At 43.1% G+C, this 18,342-nt stretch overlaps 1 protein-coding gene and 1 long non-coding RNA gene across 7 annotated transcripts in view; one reads left to right on the forward strand and one right to left on the reverse strand.

Annotated features, from left to right (window-relative positions):
- LOC133097555 (uncharacterized) overlaps positions 1-18,342 on the reverse strand; it is a 130,712-nt gene that overhangs the window by 67,482 nt on the left and 44,888 nt on the right. The window contains exon 3 of the long non-coding RNA XR_009702027.1: positions 13,867-13,910. This is a non-coding gene — a long non-coding RNA (uncharacterized LOC133097555). The remainder of the gene's footprint in view (positions 1-13,866; positions 13,911-18,342) is intronic.
- Positions 1-18,342, forward strand: part of ACMSD (aminocarboxymuconate semialdehyde decarboxylase) — an 87,603-nt gene that overhangs the window by 25,456 nt on the left and 43,805 nt on the right. For 4 of the 6 annotated variants that reach the window (XM_061199455.1, XM_061199445.1, XM_061199429.1 and 1 more), the window contains 5 exons: positions 3,120-3,169; positions 4,530-4,766; positions 9,908-10,001; positions 12,445-12,540; positions 13,663-13,835. In XM_061199455.1, coding sequence (XP_061055438.1) covers positions 3,120-3,169; positions 4,530-4,766; positions 9,908-10,001; positions 12,445-12,540; positions 13,663-13,835 — 650 coding nt within the window. The remainder of the gene's footprint in view (positions 1-3,119; positions 3,170-4,529; positions 4,767-9,907; positions 10,002-12,444; positions 12,541-13,662; positions 13,836-18,342) is intronic. The other 2 variants (XM_061199437.1, XM_061199468.1) reach the window with 2 other exon arrangements.

The raw sequence follows: 18,342 nt of genomic DNA on the forward strand, positions 1-18,342 counted from the left end.
ATAGTAAAATAAAAATGTGGCATGACAGCCGCATTGTGCTTTCTCTTGTTACTACCTGGTTGAGCGTGCCACCAAGGAGAGCGTGCTCCAACAAGAGAACCCAGCCTTCGGGACACGCGTGGGCTCTGCCCAGAGACTGTGATGGGGGACTCCCCACGACAACACTGTCAGGCCTAAATTTTGACATCAGTGGTCTAGATTTAATCCAGAAAACAAACAATTCATACACACAAATAAAAGAGCCCTTTAGAACTACCACCTTCCTAACCAAGGACAAATGTATAAGAAGTTCAAAAATACACACAGAGATGGCAGGAGACATTTTATTCCAAGGTCTGCATAAAACAAGTTAATAGATATCAGCCCCAAATAAGGAGGTGGTCTCTGGCATGTTAGAATTTGGTATAGCTACTTTAGGCTAGCTATTGCTTTCTAGATTTTTTTAAATAATTAAAAGTACATCTAAATTGCATTCAGATTGAACTTTGCGGAAAGCCTGAAGCACCTCTGTAGACCATTCCATAGAACATGGTATATATGCCCCTGTACTAGAATGGGGGTGGTAGGGGCAATGAGAGAGAACAGCTTCTCAGACTGACAGCAAAGACCAAGGTCTTACTCTAAATGTGAAGCACAAGCAACTCCCACCTCTCAAGGAGAAAACTAGTGGAAAGGAGACTCATATGACTGGTGTCAGAACCATTGCTCACGACTGCAGTTTAGGTGAAGAGTGTCTCCTTTGGTTTTTGTTGTGTGTTTCATTCCACAGCTATCCTTAAGAGGACAGTCAAGTCTAACCCTTGCTGAGCATTTTTCTTTGTGCCAGGTACTGTTTTCAGCACCTGACGTGTATTAACTCAATTCCTATAACAACCATCGTAGGTGGCATCTATTATTATGCCCATTTTACAGATGAAGAAACTGAGGAACAGAGGTTAAGCAATTTGTCCAAGATCGCACAACTTGTAGGGGGCAAAGCCGAGATTTGAACCCAGGCAGTCTGGACCCAAGCGCTTAACAAGTGTATCCTACTGCCTCTGCCGAGGTAAGAAAATGATGAAGGCACAGCACAGAAGGTTCCAGCAAGCCATGCCATCTTCACAGGGAGAAAAGTATAATTGCAGTCCCTGGTTTACTTCATCACATCTCTATGTGGCAGGCATTGTTGTACCTAGTGCCACCTGAGGGGTATTAGGAGGTGAAGTGATTTGCTCGGGATCACACAGCAGTAAATGGCAGAGCTAGAATTGTACCTAGGACTGTCTCTCTCATTCCATCACCTTTTTCCCAAGCCTCCCACAGGACGAGAACCGCCTGGGGTGTTTATTAAAACTTTTTTTCAGGGCCCATCCACTGAGTCACAGTTTCCAAAGGAGGGCCTAGGAATTTGTTTTTACAATGTTCTCTACCCTCCACCCCCCCGGCCCCTGCCCATTTTACTCAGCAGGTGAGTCTGGGGAACACTGTGCTATTGCCAAACTGTTAAACACCACTTTAAAAAAAATCAGCTCTAATTGGGTTAGACTTGTTTTTTTCCCCTCTTGATTCCCAGAAACCAAAGAACATGTATCCAAATCAACCAACACATAAATAATGCAATTTACTATGTTAATATAAAATATGGTGACAAGTGATGGCCACTGGGGTATCAGAAGGTACAAGGCTGGACAGCTGCCTCGTTCCACCACTTGCAGGCCATGTGATCTAACCTATAAAATTAAATACAGTAATGTAAGCAAAAGCATTTGTGTAAATGTAAGGATTTTACAATTGAACGGCATTTCTCTGTGGTACACTAATCACTGAATACAAATCGTATCTGTGACAATGTTTAACAATGCTCTCTAATCAAACGCTGTAGTGTCTAGTCCTCACTAAACAATGATTTATTTGTTCATATATTGGGTACGTTAAGGATAGAACACGGACAGTCAGGTTCATGTGGTGTTGAAATTCAAGTAGGGCACGGCACAGGATAAACAACCACAGTCATGACAGACTGTAATAAGTTATCAGAAAAGGAAAGGAACAGAACAATGGGATAGAGAGTGGATGGAGTTGGGGAAGGCCTCTCTGAGGATCTGACATTTGAACGGAGACCTTAGGGTACAAAGGAGCTCGTCCTGTGATGAGCCATAAGGAGTGCATTCCAGGCAGATGGAACAGCAGTGCAAGTGTCCTGGGGCAGGAAAGCACCCCCAAAGAACAGGCAGGAGGCCTATGAAGCTCAACATGAGCCCCCAGGAGAGACGGAGCCTTATAGACCATGTTCAAGTTTGGATTTTACTCTGAATGTGATGAAAAGTGCTTGGAAGTTTTGAGCAAGGGAGTGACTTGATCTAAGTTTTAACCCTTACCCTGGCTTCCAAGTATAGAACAAACTGTAAGAGGACAAGAGTGGTAGTCGGAGACCAGCTCAGAAGCTTCTGCAGTGGTCCACATAGGAAATACCGCTGGCTTGGACCAGGCAGTGGCAGGGGATGGGGAGAGGTGAGCACATGAAAGGAACTGGAGTAGAGCTAACAGGACTTGCTGTTGGGTTGGACGTGGGCATGAGGGAAAGAGGAGCCACCATTGCTTTGGCAGCATCTCCCCTGATAACCGAGCTCCAGGAGTGTGAAGATAAGAGATTCTAGGCATCCTGGATGCTGGATTCTGGAACCACACTCAAGGTCTCATTCTGGGCATTCCAGACAGTGGGACTCTACCCATGCTCACTTAGGAGATGAATTAAAGGGGCCAGGAAGGTGCCTGAGAAATACACTCTGTCACGCATGACCTAAGATGAAAAGCCTTAAAAAAATTGATTGGGAAATGTCTTGCTTAAATAAAACTTCACAGGAAGGAGGGTTGGAAAAAACCTTTGAAAAATTGTTTTTTAGTTTTTCTTGAATGATCTCACTTATGTCCAGCCTTTACTCCTCTCCTTAGAACTGACGCTGAGGGATGAGGGAAGCCTGGGACAGAGACCCTGCGAGAAGCGGGGCAGGGAGGAGCAGCGAGGGAGGGGAGAGAGGAAGGAAGGTGGGACGGAGACTTGCTGGGCTCCTCGGCCCTGGGAAATGTAGGAGTGCCTGGGCCATTCTTCTCATTAGCTTTGCCTTTGTGTCTGTGTCTAGGAGTGACCGTGCAAGCCCTTTCCACGGTTCCCGTCATGTTTAGCTACTGGGTGAGTGTGAAACCTCAATCCATCTCCTTGGTGGGCGAAGGCTCACTCACGTCCAGCTCCCTAGCAAGTAGACAGATGCCTCAAGTCTCGAACATTGCCCACCCAACTCCCCACCCCTTTAGAGATCAGCAGGGCCCCTCAGCTTCTCACACCGCACCGTCCCCTCCCAGGCCTGTCTTCCTAGTCATGTCCTTGCTCTAGACCTGCATGGTCCAGTATGGCAGCCAATGGCTGCAGGTTGCTATGTGACTCGAATTGCATTGCCACTGGACAGCACAGTTCTAGGCCCAACCTTAATCGCCATGAGAACTGACCTGTCTGCTGACTCATTCCTGCCGTGCCTGGCTCAGTAATTGACAAGCCAGCTTATTCAAAAGTGATAATGATTTTGAGGCGGTGGAAGTGATAATAATGGCCTAATATGTTGCCTCTCGCATGGAAATATACAATTCAAAACAGGATTCCTAGAGTTGGATTCCTTTCCCCAAGTGATTAAGTCTTGAGTGCTAAAAGTTTCAGGCATGATGGCAAGCCTGTGGAAGCACATTTTTGTACATAGTTGGGGGTGCACTAAGTACCCTCTCAACCAAATAAACATTCACACGTGTTGTGATTTAATGAGCAATGGAAATACCACCTGCTCACACTTACTTCCTCCACCTGTGCTCATAATTCTAGTATTAGTGATTCAATCCTTATCTGTTCCTATCATGAGATTCACTACTTAACATAAAAATCCCCTAAGACCTCGAGATACCTGAATTTACCAGACTGGGTGCTATTCTGACTGGGCAACTGGGATTGCAGGCGAGTACCAAATTCTTAGCAGTGGGGTGGGATGATGTTGAAAGATAGCAGTGGCGGAGAGGTTCCTCTAGAGTGTCACTGCCAACAGGAAGGACAGGGAGAAGGACAGACAGGGACAGGAGAGGTCCATAAGCAGCCCGGCATCCTCTGAGGAGGCGTGACAAGGAGGTGCCCTGAAATCCGGCACTCACCAGGCCCAGCTCCTGGGGTTGGGAGGGGGGATGCCTAGGTGTGCAGCCCTGCAGACTCCTGTCTGCAGTTGGTGGGGTGGCCCACCCTCATGCCATGTCTAGTGTAGGATTCCAGGCCCTTCTGATTACAGCCTCAGTTTTTCTAATTAATCAGCAATATGCTAGCAGTTTTCTTTGCCTTGGCAATGACTGGCTTCTGGGTCTCCTGTGGCCAAGGCCTAACTCAGGCTGTGCTTCAGCTTTCTGAGGGGTAAAGCCACTGAGAGTGACAAACGACTAAGCCCCGAGGAGGTGTCGATCAGAGTAAATATCTAAAGAAGTAAGTTTTGAACCATGTGCTTTCCCTTACCTGTCTCCACCAGGCCAAACCTCAGGACACTTTAGAGCTGTGCCAGCTTCTAAACAATGACCTAGCTGCCACCGTTGCGAGCCACCCGAGGAGGTTTGTGGGTCTGGGGACATTGCCCATGCAGGCCCCTGAGCTGGCGGTCAAGGAGTTGGAGCGCTGTGTGAAGGAGCTGGGCTTTCCGGGGGTTCAGATTGGCTCCCACATCAACGAGTGGGACCTGAACGCCGAGGAACTCTTCCCGGTGTACGCGGTGAGTACATGGCGCTCACTCTCAGAGCGTGGCCGGGCGCTGTGCTGGGTGTCCCTGGGTGGGAGAGATGCCTGATGACATGCTAGATGTAGGGGGAAATGTGGAAAGAGCTCCCCCAAATAAGTGGGCCATCCTACTAGAAGAGGGACAAGTGGAAATGCTTCCCAGACCAGCCCTAAGTTAACTCAGTGAAATCTCTCTTCTTTCTAGCCCCCTTGCTCTCCTTTTAAAGTTTCATTTGGAATAAAATAGATAACCAACAAGGACCTACTGTATAGCACAGGGAACTCTGTTCAATATTCTGTAATAACCTAAATGGGAAAAGAATTTGAAAAAGAATAGATACATGTATATGCTCAACTGAATCACTTTGCCATACACCTGAAACTAACACAACATTGTTAATCAACTGCGCTCCAATATAAACTAAAAATTAAAAAAAATTTTTTTAAATAAAGAGGTTATGTAAACTGGAAAAAAAAAAGTTTCATTTGGAAGCCAAAATACTACCCTCATCACAGCCATTGTGCAAAAGAATCAAGTTAATGACATACCCCAAAGTATTTGTTTTTGCTTTGGAAAAAAATTCTTATCATTTTTCAAAATTATGAAGTAATTTGGAAGAACCTGTGGCAAATACAAAAAAGTTTAAAGAGGAAAACAGCTATACATAAAATAAATAAGCATCAAGGATTTACTGTATAGCACAGGGAATTATACCCAATATCTTGTAATAACCTATAATGGAATATAACCTGCAAAAAACAAACAAACCAAATCACTATGCTGTACACCTGAAACTAACACAATATTGTAAATGAACTATAATTTTTTTTTTTAAAGCTTGGATTTTTTTTTTTTTAATTTTTATTTATTTATTTATTTATGGCTGTGTTGGGTCTTCGTTTCTGTGCGAGGGCTTTCTCTAGTTGCGGCAAGTGGGGGCCACTCTTCATCGCGGTGCGCAGGCCTCTCATTATCGCGGCCTCTCTTGTTGCAGAGCAGAGGCTCCAGACGCGCAGGCTCAGTAATTGTGGCTCACGGGCCTAGTTGCTCCGCGGCATGTGGGATCTTCCCAGACCAGGGCTCGAACCCGTGTCCCCTGCATTGGCAGGCAGATTCTCAACCACTGCACCACCAGGGAAGCTCTGAACTATACTTTAAATAAATAAATAGGAAAACAAAAAGAACCCATAATTCTGCCACCCAAAGATGAGTAAACACTGTTAATAGTACATTTCATTTATCTTTTTATTTGCATACATCTGCATATTTTATATTTTAAAGAAATTGGAATTACACTATACATGTGATTTTTTTATAATGTTTTTATTTATTTATTTTTATTTTATTTATTTTTTTAATCTTTGGCTGTGTTGGTTCTTTGTTGCTGCGCGCGGGCTTTTCTCTAGTTGCAGCAAGCAGGGGCTACTCCTCGTTGCGGTGCGCGGGCTTCTCATTGTGGTGGCTTCCCTTGTTGCGGAGCACGGGCTCTAGGCACGCAGGCTTCAGTAGTTGTGGCACATGGGCTCAGTAGTTGTGGCTTGCGGGCTCTAGAGCGCAGGCTCAGTAGTTGTGGCGCACGGGCTTAGTTGCTCTGCAGCATGTGGGATCTTCCCGGACCAGGGCTCGAACCTGTGTCCCCTGCATTGGCAGGCAGATTCTTAACCACTGTGCCACCAGGGAAGCCCCTATACATGTGATTTTGTATCCTAATTGAGAATTTCCAACCTAAGTGAAAATTCTCTCAATGCATGATTTTAAAATAACTGCATAATATTCCAATATATGGATATGTTTTATTTAACCAACCCACAATTAAGATACTTTTTAAGCCATATATTTTTTAAATGTAGTATAATAAAAATATGCAACAAAAATAATACCATCAAAATGTTAACATTTGATGAAACTAGATGGTAAATATACGGGTGTTCATTTTAGTTGTTTATAACTTTCTATATTTGAAATATTGCATAATGAGATAGATTTTCAAAAACACAGTGCCATCCATTTCTGAAATATCCAACAGAAGTGTCCACAGTCCCATGGTCCTCTCTACCTTCTGTTCTTTCTGTACATAAATCTGCTTTCCTTAATTCCAGGATTCAAGATGCATAATTCTTTACTCAATTGCATTTTTAAAAAATTTCTTACTTCCCTCCTAGAATTATAATAGTATCATTTTCTGTTATTTTCATTGTAAATGCAAGATCTTCAGTAATGAATTAAGTAGATGTTGGTAGACTCATCAGGCAATATAATCACTGATCATTTATTCATTTAATATTTATTGAGCTCTGACTACATGCAGAATGCATTCCATGTTTGTATCTGTGGACACTGCCCACCAGTTGGGGGTTGCCTGTTAAATTGCCTCCTAATGACCTGAAAGATTTAATGTTCCTCTAAATATCAAACTCCCAGAAGATTATTGGCTGCAGTGGCTGAACTGATCCAGTGAATGTTTTCTAGAAACTTTAATGAGCTCTGAAAGAGGATTTATTTACTTGTGCATCCAAATTGTTTCAGCACAGTCTGAGCAAGCCTTCAGCTGTAGGTCATTTTAGTATTCATTGGAATCGGCTTTATGAATTACTAAGGGGCTCAGAAAGCAACAGCAGCAGGACCATTGGGGTCCAAATGGATATTTTCATTTATGTGACCAGCTCAATCAATCATTCTAACTAGGCTGTTTTGGGGGCTGCCAGTCTCTGTGGGGATTCAAAAGAGCATCCTGGCCCCATCTGACTTGTGATGTCCTGGGGTTGATAGCACATTTGTTTGCTTAGCAAGACTTGCCAGCCTTACCACTATCTAACTTGCGTCAGTAACGTGCTGAAACAAATGAGAGGAGTTTCTGTGAGCCAAGTTGGCTTCGTCATCTCCAGGGCAGCCTGAGCTCCAGGGCACCCAACTGTCCCCCTTATCTCCTAGACCTCCCTTCTTAGTGGGCAAACCCAACAGCACATGCTCAGGTCAGTTTTCAGGTACAAAAATGATTTTGTGGTGAGTATGAAGCAAACAGAGTGGTAGTGGCAGACTGCCTATCATTTATCAGCCAGAAGACCTGAGTAGGTTACTTAGCCTCTATCTGCCTTAGTTTCCTTCTCTTTAAAATGGGAGTAATAAAAGTACTCATCTCATAAAGGATTAAACTAGTTAACAATTGTGAAATTGCTATATATATTAAAAATATATATTAAATATATAAAATTATATATTATATATAATATATAATATGTAAATATATAATACACATGTTATATAAAATGGGAGTAATGAAAGTGCTCATCTCATAAAGGATTAAACTAGTTAACAATTGTGAAATTGCTATGTATAAAATAAATATAATATACAAAAATATATCAGTGGGGCTTCCCTGGTGGCGCAGTGGTTGAGAATCTGCCTGCTAATGCAGGGGACACGGGTTCGAGCCCTGGTCTGGGAAGATCCCACATGCTGCGGAGCAACTGGGCCCGTGAGCCGCAATTACTGAGCCTGCGCGTCTGGAGCCTGTGCTCCGCAACAAGAGGGGCCGCGATGGTGAGAGGCCCGCGCACCGCGATGAAGAGTGGCCCCCACTTGCCACAACTGGAGAAAGCCCTCGCACAGAAACGAAGACCCAACACAGCCAAAAATAAATAAATTAATTAATTAATTAAAAAGAAGTTATTGATTTAAAAAATATATATATGAGTATATATTATATATATAAAATATAGAGTAGTATATAATATATATAGGATATATATTATATATAAAATATACATACATATATATATATATATAAACAGCTTTGGCACATGGTAAGTGCTCAGTAAATTTAAACTATCATGATTTTGAGGGTATAAGTGACTTCTTTTCATATTCTCTACAATGTCTCACATGCAGAAGGTGATCAGAAATATTTGTTAATTTGAATTGAATAGAAATGAACCATCACACGTAGACAGAATAAAGTTTTATCCTTATGAGGAGAGAAATCCCACCAAGATACCAAGATCACATGCCTTTGTCAAGCCCAAACCATCCCAAGAAGTTGATACTCTTTCCAGCCTGCATCCATTATTAGAAACCAATCAGCTCCTCTCCCTTCAAAAGATTTCCATCTCTTCCACTCCCCAGAACCTGTTGAATTAGAAGGGCTTTCTTCAATCTGCCCGTTGCCTGCCACTTCCAGAATCCCCTATTGTCCCGGGATTATTTCTCCATTTTGAAAAGGCTTATGTACACAAGTCACGTTGCATCAGCCTGGTTGGCCCAAATGTTTATATGTAGAGGTAGGATGAGTCACCCCAGAACCCCAATATATTTGGAAAAGAAATGCTCCAAGGAAAATCTGTTTTGAACCTTGACAAGCAACTAATATTAAAAGCCTATTGTGAGGACTTTTTCTAATTAAACATTGTGTCGAATAAAGGTCATTCCTTGCAGATGGTATTTCTATTTCCCAGAAGGTCCTGGAGCAGGTTTGCTCATGACATTCTTTTCAGTACCTGCCTGGCTGAGGCACTGAGAGCTCTTTCCTTTCTAAAGTCATCTCATTCACAGCGGACTCTTCAGGGGCTCAGCTGTGGTCCTGAGGCTTTGTGAGTGCCTGTAGATCCCAGAAATTCCCACCCAGTGTCAGGCTCGGAGTGGCCAGATGGCGTAGGTCAGGTCAGTTATGAGCCCCTGGCTCCCAACCCATCACTTCCTCACTTTCCACATCGTCGTGTTTCCAAGAGAGGGAGAGGAGGGAACACTCCACCCCTGACTCCAACACTACAATCTGAGTAGTCCTTCCGAAAGAGGGGACTAAACAGGAACCAGCAGGGGAAATTTCCTAACACTTGAGGTGTGAGATCAGTCCTTGAGTGTTTTGCTCTCAGCCAAAGTGTTTCAAGGGTAGATGTTTCATCAACCTCAATGGTAAATCCACCAACACCTTTGTTAATTCTAAGTGTTCTTTTTAGTTGCCAAGCAGGAGCAGAGTTTATCAATATTCTTTTATATAGATCAGAAAAAACTTCAAAAATATTTTAGTTTATTTATTCAGATCAATATAGACCCAGAGAAAAGCAATACCCTAAAATAGTGCCCTATAATTTGCTGGCTCATCCAAATAACCCCCTCACTCTCTCATTGCTTCTTTGAAGGAGGCTGAAAAGCTGAACTGTTCCCTATTTGTGCACCCCTGGGACATGCAGATGGATGGACGGATGGCCAAATACTGGTTCCCTTGGCTCATAGGTTTGTGTCAGCTTGGGATCTGGAAAAGAGAGTCAAGCCCTTAGTTTTTTCCAATTATCTATGGGATCCTATTATGTCAAAGAGGGAAAGTATGGATAACTAACAGGATCGTGAGTTATTGAGCTCTTACTCAGATAGTGCTATATGTATTACCTCATTTAATTTTTTTAATTGAAGTATAGTTGATTTACAATGTTTCAGGTATACAGCAAAGTGATTCAGTTAGATTACCTCATTTAATTTTAATCTTATCCACACAAAACTTTATGAGGTTGACACTATAATAGCCATTTTTTTTTTTTTTTTTTTGGCTGGGCCACATGGCTTGCAGGATATCTTAGCTCCCCAACCAGAGATCAAACCCGTGCCCCCTGCAGTGGAAACTCGGAGTCCTAACCACTGGACTGCCAGGGAATTCCCTGTAATAGCCATTTTATAGATGGAGAAACTGAGTCTCGAAGTGGTTAAATTGTGCAGGTCACATAGTTAAAAAGTGAAAATGGAATTTACATAGATCTGTCTGACTCCAAAGCCACCTCACTACACAGACTCCCAAAAAGGCTCTGAAAAAAAGTAGCCATGCCTATCTAATAGATTTTTAGAAGCCAATGACAGCATCAGCCCTTACAAATGAGAACTCTGGAGTTACAAGTAGAAAGAAGGTCAGCTTCTACCGCCCAAGGATCTGAGACCCTAGATTGCAGATGACCAGGCTTTCAAGTTACCTGCTCTTTGCCACCTGCACTGTTCACCCATGGTTCCACCTGAGGGTAAGGGAAGGGCAAAGAGGAGAGAACTTTACTGGGCTTACCAAGCTCTGGATAGGAGCTGGCCCGGATTCTCTTTCTGCTCTGACATTTCATGCCCCTGTTACTGCTTTTGGAGATGAATGTGTTTAGTAAGGCAGCTTCCTACCCATCCCCCACCAAATTCTTGAGCAACAATTAGTCGGAAGAGATAAACTAAGTAGCCCCGGTGCTCTCTAGCTTCTAAGAAAATCTCATCCTAATTCACACAACACTTTGACAAGTTCCACAAACTTATTTGCACTGCAACTTCCCACATGAAAAACAAAGGAGAGAATTTACACAGAGGATCATTTCATCCCTCATTATGCAACACATATATATTGATCCTTTGTAGCACGCCGGGCACTGAAGATGTACCAGACATGGACAAAACCTCTGCCCCCCTGAAGCCTGAGTTGACAAGTACACAGATCATAAACAAACAGGCTAATTTCAGAATTTTATTCTGGATGCAAAGGCGGTCTTCAGGAGATTGGAGAATTCCCAGCAGGGGAGGGCCATGATCCAATCTACATTATAAATATTCCACTTTGGCTCCTATACAGACAATGATTGTGGGGCTATTGTCCAGGTAGTTAATGGAAAGCAGAATCACAGGACTAAAAGGAAGTGATGCTGTCCATCCCCCTGCCTGCAGGAAACTCTACCCACAAACCACTCCCAGATAGATGTGAATCCAGCATGCTTCCAGAATTCTCAAGAGGCCAAGGATCCAGGGAGCCAGGGGCATCTCTGTCCATGGAACAGTGACAGGCCTAAGGCAGGATGAACAACCAGTAAAGCCCCACTAGGCAGCCAGAGAATCAGGCTTCCCCAGAAGGCCCAGGGCTCAGTCACGGAGCCCCCAGAGACTTCTTAATCACAGTCTGAAAAGCAGTCATCTGGAAATATAGACCAGATTGACTCCATGGAGGTGAAGGCATCAGGCATAGACCAGCTGCCTCTTCTAGAAGCACAAAGTACTTGAAATAATTCATTTTAATCCAGCTATTTTCAACCTCAGCTCCAAGAAGCAGTAAAGATTTGGCAGGAATATTAATATTAGTTAATATTTATTGAGCACTCACTAAGTGGCAAGAACTAACCATTATTAACCCCAGTTTACAGATGAGGAAATTAAAGCAGGGGGGCAAATCATATTTGTTGAGCCTCTCCAATGTGAAGTTCTGGCCAAGAACTTTCCCAACATCATCATTTGCAAGGTTCCACAACAGCCTTCCAAGATGGACAACACTGCCCCCATTTCACAGGTGAAGAAGCCCAGACTCGGGGGCATTAAATTACTTGTCAAAGGCCAAGAAGCAAAAAATTGGAGGAGAAAGGGTTGAGCCTAGACTCACTGTACTCTGCTTGCCCCACTGCACACAAAATGGAAGCTGGGAGAATCAGGACAGAAGACAGGTCCTCTGGCTCCTTGACTGTTCTAGCCATTAGATGACTCTACCTGCAAGTGGTAAATAGGAAGTGTCACATGGTTTCTGCTTGCCAAAGTAATGGCCTGCATACAACCAAGCCATGCTAGGGCACAGGGACCCCACGCTTCTCAGCAAGGTCCCATTTCCCTGTCATTAACATCACTGAACTTCTTGCTCGTGATGAAAAGCGCTATACGTCATGACTGTTTCGTCTTCCAGGAATGCCCGCAGAGACCACCACAGCCATTTGCTCCATGATCATGGGTGGAGCGTTCGAGAAGTTTCCTAAACTGAAAGTATGTTTTGCACATGGAGGTAAGACCCTATCTGTATTAGTCAGCTTGGGCTGCCGTAACAGAATATGACCACAGACTGGGCAGCTAAAATAACAGAAATGTATTTTCTCACAGTTATGGAGTTCCCAGATCAAGATGCCAGCACAGCTGGGTTTTGGTGAGGTCTCTCTTCCTGGATTACAGAAGGCCGCCTTCTTACTGTGTCCTCACATGGCCTTTTCTTTGTGTGTTCACAGGAAGAGAGAGAGAGAGTTCCTGTGTCTCTTCCTCTTCTTATGAGGACACCAGTCCTGTCAGATGAGGGTCCCACCTTATGACCTCATTTAACCTTCATTATCTCCTTAAAGGCCTTATCTACAAATACAGTCACATTGGGGATCAGGGACACAATTTTGGAGGGACACAATTTAGTCCTGGTAGTTGTTCTAGTTATAAAGTATATGATGGTTCAAGGACCAAATTCCATTTCTGCAGACAAGTTTAGTTTGGTTGGCACAGTTTACTTGATTTTGTTTTGTTTTTCATTTAAATCTCTCGTCAGACCACAAGCTACCACAAGCTCTCTAGTTTGCAATAGTCCCTACCATTCACTATTGTTTACAAACAGGCCTGTTTCATTCATTTCCATTTCCTGCTTGGTCCCTGTAGGTAAGTGAGTTTGTGACTCTTGAATACACACACACAATATCAAACTATACACACTGTTCTCTAATCCACTTTTCCTTCTCAACAGCACGTGGAGACATCTTTCCATGTCAGTGAGTACAGAGCTTCATCATTTTTGATGGTTGTATACATGACAATGCATTTTATGGATATGCCGTCATTATTTAGATATTCCCCGACTGAAAGCCTCCCTCTGTATTTTTCTATTATAACCACGCTACATTTGAAAACCTTGACCACACATCTTTATACACTTGTCTTCTCTCTTTAGGATAAATTCCTTAAATCTGAATTTCTAGATGAGTTAACTTTATTCTTTTTTCTGGGTCATCTCTCACATTTGGAACCCAGTAGATCCTTTGTAAATACAGTTAACTAACTGGGCTACAGTAACTTCTCTTCGCATACAACATGAGGGTTGAAAAGAATCCTTTTCAATTAACACTAGTCCCTCAGGAATGGGCTTTACTTGCAGGTGGTTCCTTCCCCTTCACAGTAGGAAGAATCTCCCATGGATTCAGCATGCGTCCAGATCTGTGTGCCCAGGACAATCCAACCAACCCAAAGAAATACCTTGGCTCCTTTTACACGGACTCCTTGGTTCATGATCCTCTGGCCCTCAAGCTACTAACAGATGTCATAGGAAAGGTAAGCCAGGGCTGCCATTTGGATGACTTACGGGGAGCAGAGTGCAGGATCAGCAACCAGTTGCTTGGTCTCTCTCTGAAAAAGGGATGGGAGAAAAGGCATTAGAAGGAAGAAGAGGGACACTGAGGTTCGGGATTAGGTTTGCTTGCACAGGGTATCCTATCCAGAACCTCCTTCAACACAGACCATGTATCAGCAGGGAGCCATTACGGATGTATGCCAAGGAAATCCCAGATAACCCACATGGCTGGGTAGTTCCCCAGATAAATTCCTCTTCCTTACGGTCGCCTCTGTAGTGACCGTAAGGAAGTGACACATCATGATGAGGTAAGCAGGAAAGAGCCACCAGTTTTGAGGTCAAATTCACCTGGGTCAAAATCCTGACTCTACTTCTTACTGATTAGGTAAAGTGTGACTCTAATTGTCCTCATCCAGTAAATGAAGAAAACTGGAACATTAAAGAGGGGGGGATGGCACTGGCCAGGGAGGCAAGGGAAGATGGTGAAGGGTCTTAGGTACCACCTGAAATGTTTTTCTGGAATAACATGGCCTTTGTTTTGAAAACCATTCTCTCATTTGGTCCAAAAGACCAGCACGGTAGTGCTTTAAACCTCGCAAGAAAAGGTCTTTCCTCTTCTGTGGTCTGCTAGCAGCTCTCCTGTTGGTGGCATCTCCACTTTTAAGTATTCTTTGGAAATGCTAACTGAGCAAGTTTAGACAATGTTTAGAGCAAAGGTCAGTCTGAATTAGTAGTCTGAAATATTTAGTATTTCAATTCTGTTTGATTACTTACAGATAGCAATAGAAGGTTTCCAAATTTACCCAAAGAAAAAACTCTTTGGGGTTTCTAAAAGAATATGGACATATGTGTTTAAAGATTGGCAATATGGTACTTGGATTGAGAGTAGATGCTAAGGCATTTAAAATCTTGTTTAGCAGAGAAAGCGGTCCATTATTTGAAAGCTGCAAGTTAGTGCTCTATCTCCAGAATGAAGACTTCATCTCACTTTAAAGCTGACTGTTTCTCTGGCTTGAGAAACTCACTAGAATATAAATGTTGAACATTCTGGTTTGGGAATAAGTTATGTGGCTGAGCTGTGTTTCTGAGCCTTCCGGCTTTTGTGTTGTCCCTGCTGAAATGGGTGCTTAGCAGCTGGTTGTGACTGTTGATTATTATTGGATTGGACAGAGGGGCTATGGGCAGGTGTTTAAGTAGGAAACTACAAAAAGGAGAAGCCAAAAGAGTCTGTAAACTCTGGATTTTGAGCAATGGAGGAGGGGGAGTGGGAAAGCGGTGTGGAAGTGGGGAAAGGGTCAGTCTAACTACCTTCCATCAAGCCTAGTACCCCTGGTGTTCCCGGCAATGGCAACATCAGGAAAAAACACCCTTGGCAAATATAACATCTATCTTATGAGGAATACCATCAGCAGTGAGGGATACCATCAGCACCTTCAAACAGCATTCAGGGCAATACACATCGGCCAGGGGGTCACAGCATTAGAGGAAAAACATGGCAAATGCCTTGTGGTAACCAGTGGATAGACTAGTTAGTAAGTATATCCCTTTTGTGGACCCCCAGAAAAACTCAGAGGGCACTTTGCAAAGTTGCAATGTTGCAAAGGTGCTGAGATCTTGCATTCAAACTGTGAAGACTTGAGCCCCTATACCTTGGGCATCAAAAGCAAAAGTGACTTCATTTTATGTGACCTCACAGGCTGGTGAATCTAGGACATAGAAGCAGTATACATTAATAATTTAGGATTCTCTTTAAAATATTAATGCTTCCTCCTTCTTGTTATATTCACATTAGCAAAATCTTTCAAAAACAATCCCCAAACCAGAATGGCTAAGGAAAGTCCTAACACGACAGCTAGTCTAGACAGCAACTGTCCATATTTGAGCAAGAGGACAGAAGGCTGTGGAAGGAGGTCTCCAGGACAGATAAAATGGAACGGATGGATTATTTGATGTGTTTGAATTTGAAACAACGATTGCCAGGCATTCAACGGATCTGTTAATACGTTAGTAACAAACAAGCTGTACATATATAGAAAATTAAGCAAAATAAAGGAAAGGAAATAATTAACTCCAAGAAAACAAACATCCATATAAATAGACAGATAATCATTGTACATTACCTGACTCGGCAGTGAACAATATTTATATTTATGGTGTAAATATTAAGTACTGGCTTAAATGAAAATTGTAATTCTACTGGGAAACTGGAGAAGTTGGAATAAGAAAGAAATTCTCCATGATCATAATGCGAAGTCAGTAAATACTCTCTAAAGTTGGGATAAGAAAGAAATTCTCCATGATCATAATTGGGATAAGTTGGGATAAGAAAGAAATTCTCCGTGATCATAATGCGAAGTCAGTAAATACTCTCTAAAGCTAATAAATCCAGAAACAATAGTATAATCTTATTATCTGAAACTATGAGGATGATTATCAGAAGATTCATGTTAAAAGGTAAAAGTGGCTGTCTTGGGATACAGAAATGGACAGGACTGTTTTTGATAAGAAAGATATTAGTAATATTGGATTGTTTAACTATGTATAGGTATTATTTTGATAAATCAAAATTTTAAATAATACCTTCAGAATAAATAGATGTATGTCATACATACTCCAAAACCATATATTGTGCACCTACTATTTCTAAAATTCCCTCTAAACAGAAGACGTGAATTACATAATCTCTTAGTTTCCTCCCATCTCTAAAATTCTTTGCTTTTAATCTATGTCTACTCATTTTTAAAGACAGAGTGCAAAGAATGCTAGTTATGTGTTATCAGTCTATCACTGTGAAAAATATGAAAAAACTTATTGCCTCCCTACATTAACATGACCATAGACAATTCACTTTATATATTTAGGTGGGTAGATTTTGAGAGGTCCGTTTTCCTCCCATTATGATTATATCACAATTTTGGCTGGATCCATTGTTAATCTATTGCTGTGTAACTAACTGCCCCAACTCAGTGGATTAAAACAACAATAAACACTTACTATCTCATATGGTCTCTGTGTCAGGAATTTAGGAACAGCTTGGCCATTTCAGGATTTCTCACAAGGTTGCAGCAAGCTGTCAGTCAGAGCCGCAGTCACCTGAAGGCTTGACCAGGGCTGAAGGATTTATTTCCAAGGTGACTTTTATATATTACTGGCACACTGGTGCTGGGTTTTGGCAGGAAGCCTCAGTTCCTCCTATCTGGGTCCCTCTACTCTCCGAAGAGCTGCTTGAGTGTCTTCACAACATGGCAGCTGGCTTTCCTAAAGAATGAGTGATCTGAGAGAGAGACGGAGGTGGCGGCGGAGGAAAAGAGAGCAAGAGAGAGATGGAGTGCGCGCCAGGCAGAAGCTATCCTTTTATGACCTACCCTCAAAAGCCACGTCGCATCACTTCTGCCGCATTTTATGCATCAGAAGCAAGTCACTAAATCTGGCCCACATTCAAGGGGAATGGAATTTGGCTCCACCTTTTTTTTTTTTTTTTGGCTGTGTTGGGTCTTCGTTGCTGCGCGTGGGCGTTCTCTAGTTGCAGCGAGTGGGGGCTACTCTTCGTTGCGGTGCGCAGGCTTCTCATTGCAGTGGCTTGTCTTGTTGCAGAGCATGGGCTCTAGGCGCGCGGGCTTCAGTAGTTGTGGCGCGTGGGCTCAGTAGTTGTGGCGCGTGGGCTCTAGAGCGCAGGCTCAGTAGTTGTGGCACGTGGGTTCAGTAGTTGTGGCTTGCGGGCTCTAGAGCACAGGCTCAGTAGTTGTGGCGCGTGGGCTTAGTTGCTCCGCGGCATGTGGGATCTTCCCGCACCAGGGCTCGAACCCATGTTCCCCGCACTGGCAGGTGGATGCTTATCCACTGCGCCCCCAGGGCAGCCCGGCTCCACCTGTTGAAGACATGTTTGTAAACCACCACACCCCACACTCCGGCCACCTAAATGCAAAGTCCCTCAGTCCTCCCACAACCACCCCAAAGTCTCATTCATTTACAGCATCAGCTTAAAGTCTAGGATCTCACCACTTAAAGTAACTCGGGGATGACGCTCCTCATGCACAGTTTCTCTCAACCTGAAGCTCTGTGAACCACAGAGACAAGTTCTTTACCCAGCACACACTCACACAACACTATAAAATGGTGAGACATGCAAAGGATAGTTGCTATAGACCCTCCATTCCAAAAGGGGAAAATCAGGAGGTTTAGAGGAGTTACTAGTCACTAGCAAATCTGAAATCCATTGGGCACATGTTAGTTCCTTGATTAGAACTCAGAACACAGGAATGATTCTCCACAGCTCTTGGTTCTACCCTCTGAGTCATCCCTCCTTTACCATGAAAGGGAGCCCATATTTGCGGCTGAGTAGTTTCTACAGACTGCTTCATGCCCCTACAACTTTTGAGGCCCGAAAGCTTCTTTTCATTTTGTTCTATCCATTCCTTTCAATCCTGCTGGTGTTTCTGCTAATACAATTCTCTTAAAAACTTTGCAGATCGTAACAGCACTGAAGAC

The sequence above is a fragment of the Eubalaena glacialis genome, chromosome 1 (genome assembly GCF_028564815.1).
Source record: "Eubalaena glacialis isolate mEubGla1 chromosome 1, mEubGla1.1.hap2.+ XY, whole genome shotgun sequence".
Lineage (NCBI taxonomy): Eukaryota > Metazoa > Chordata > Mammalia > Artiodactyla > Balaenidae > Eubalaena > Eubalaena glacialis.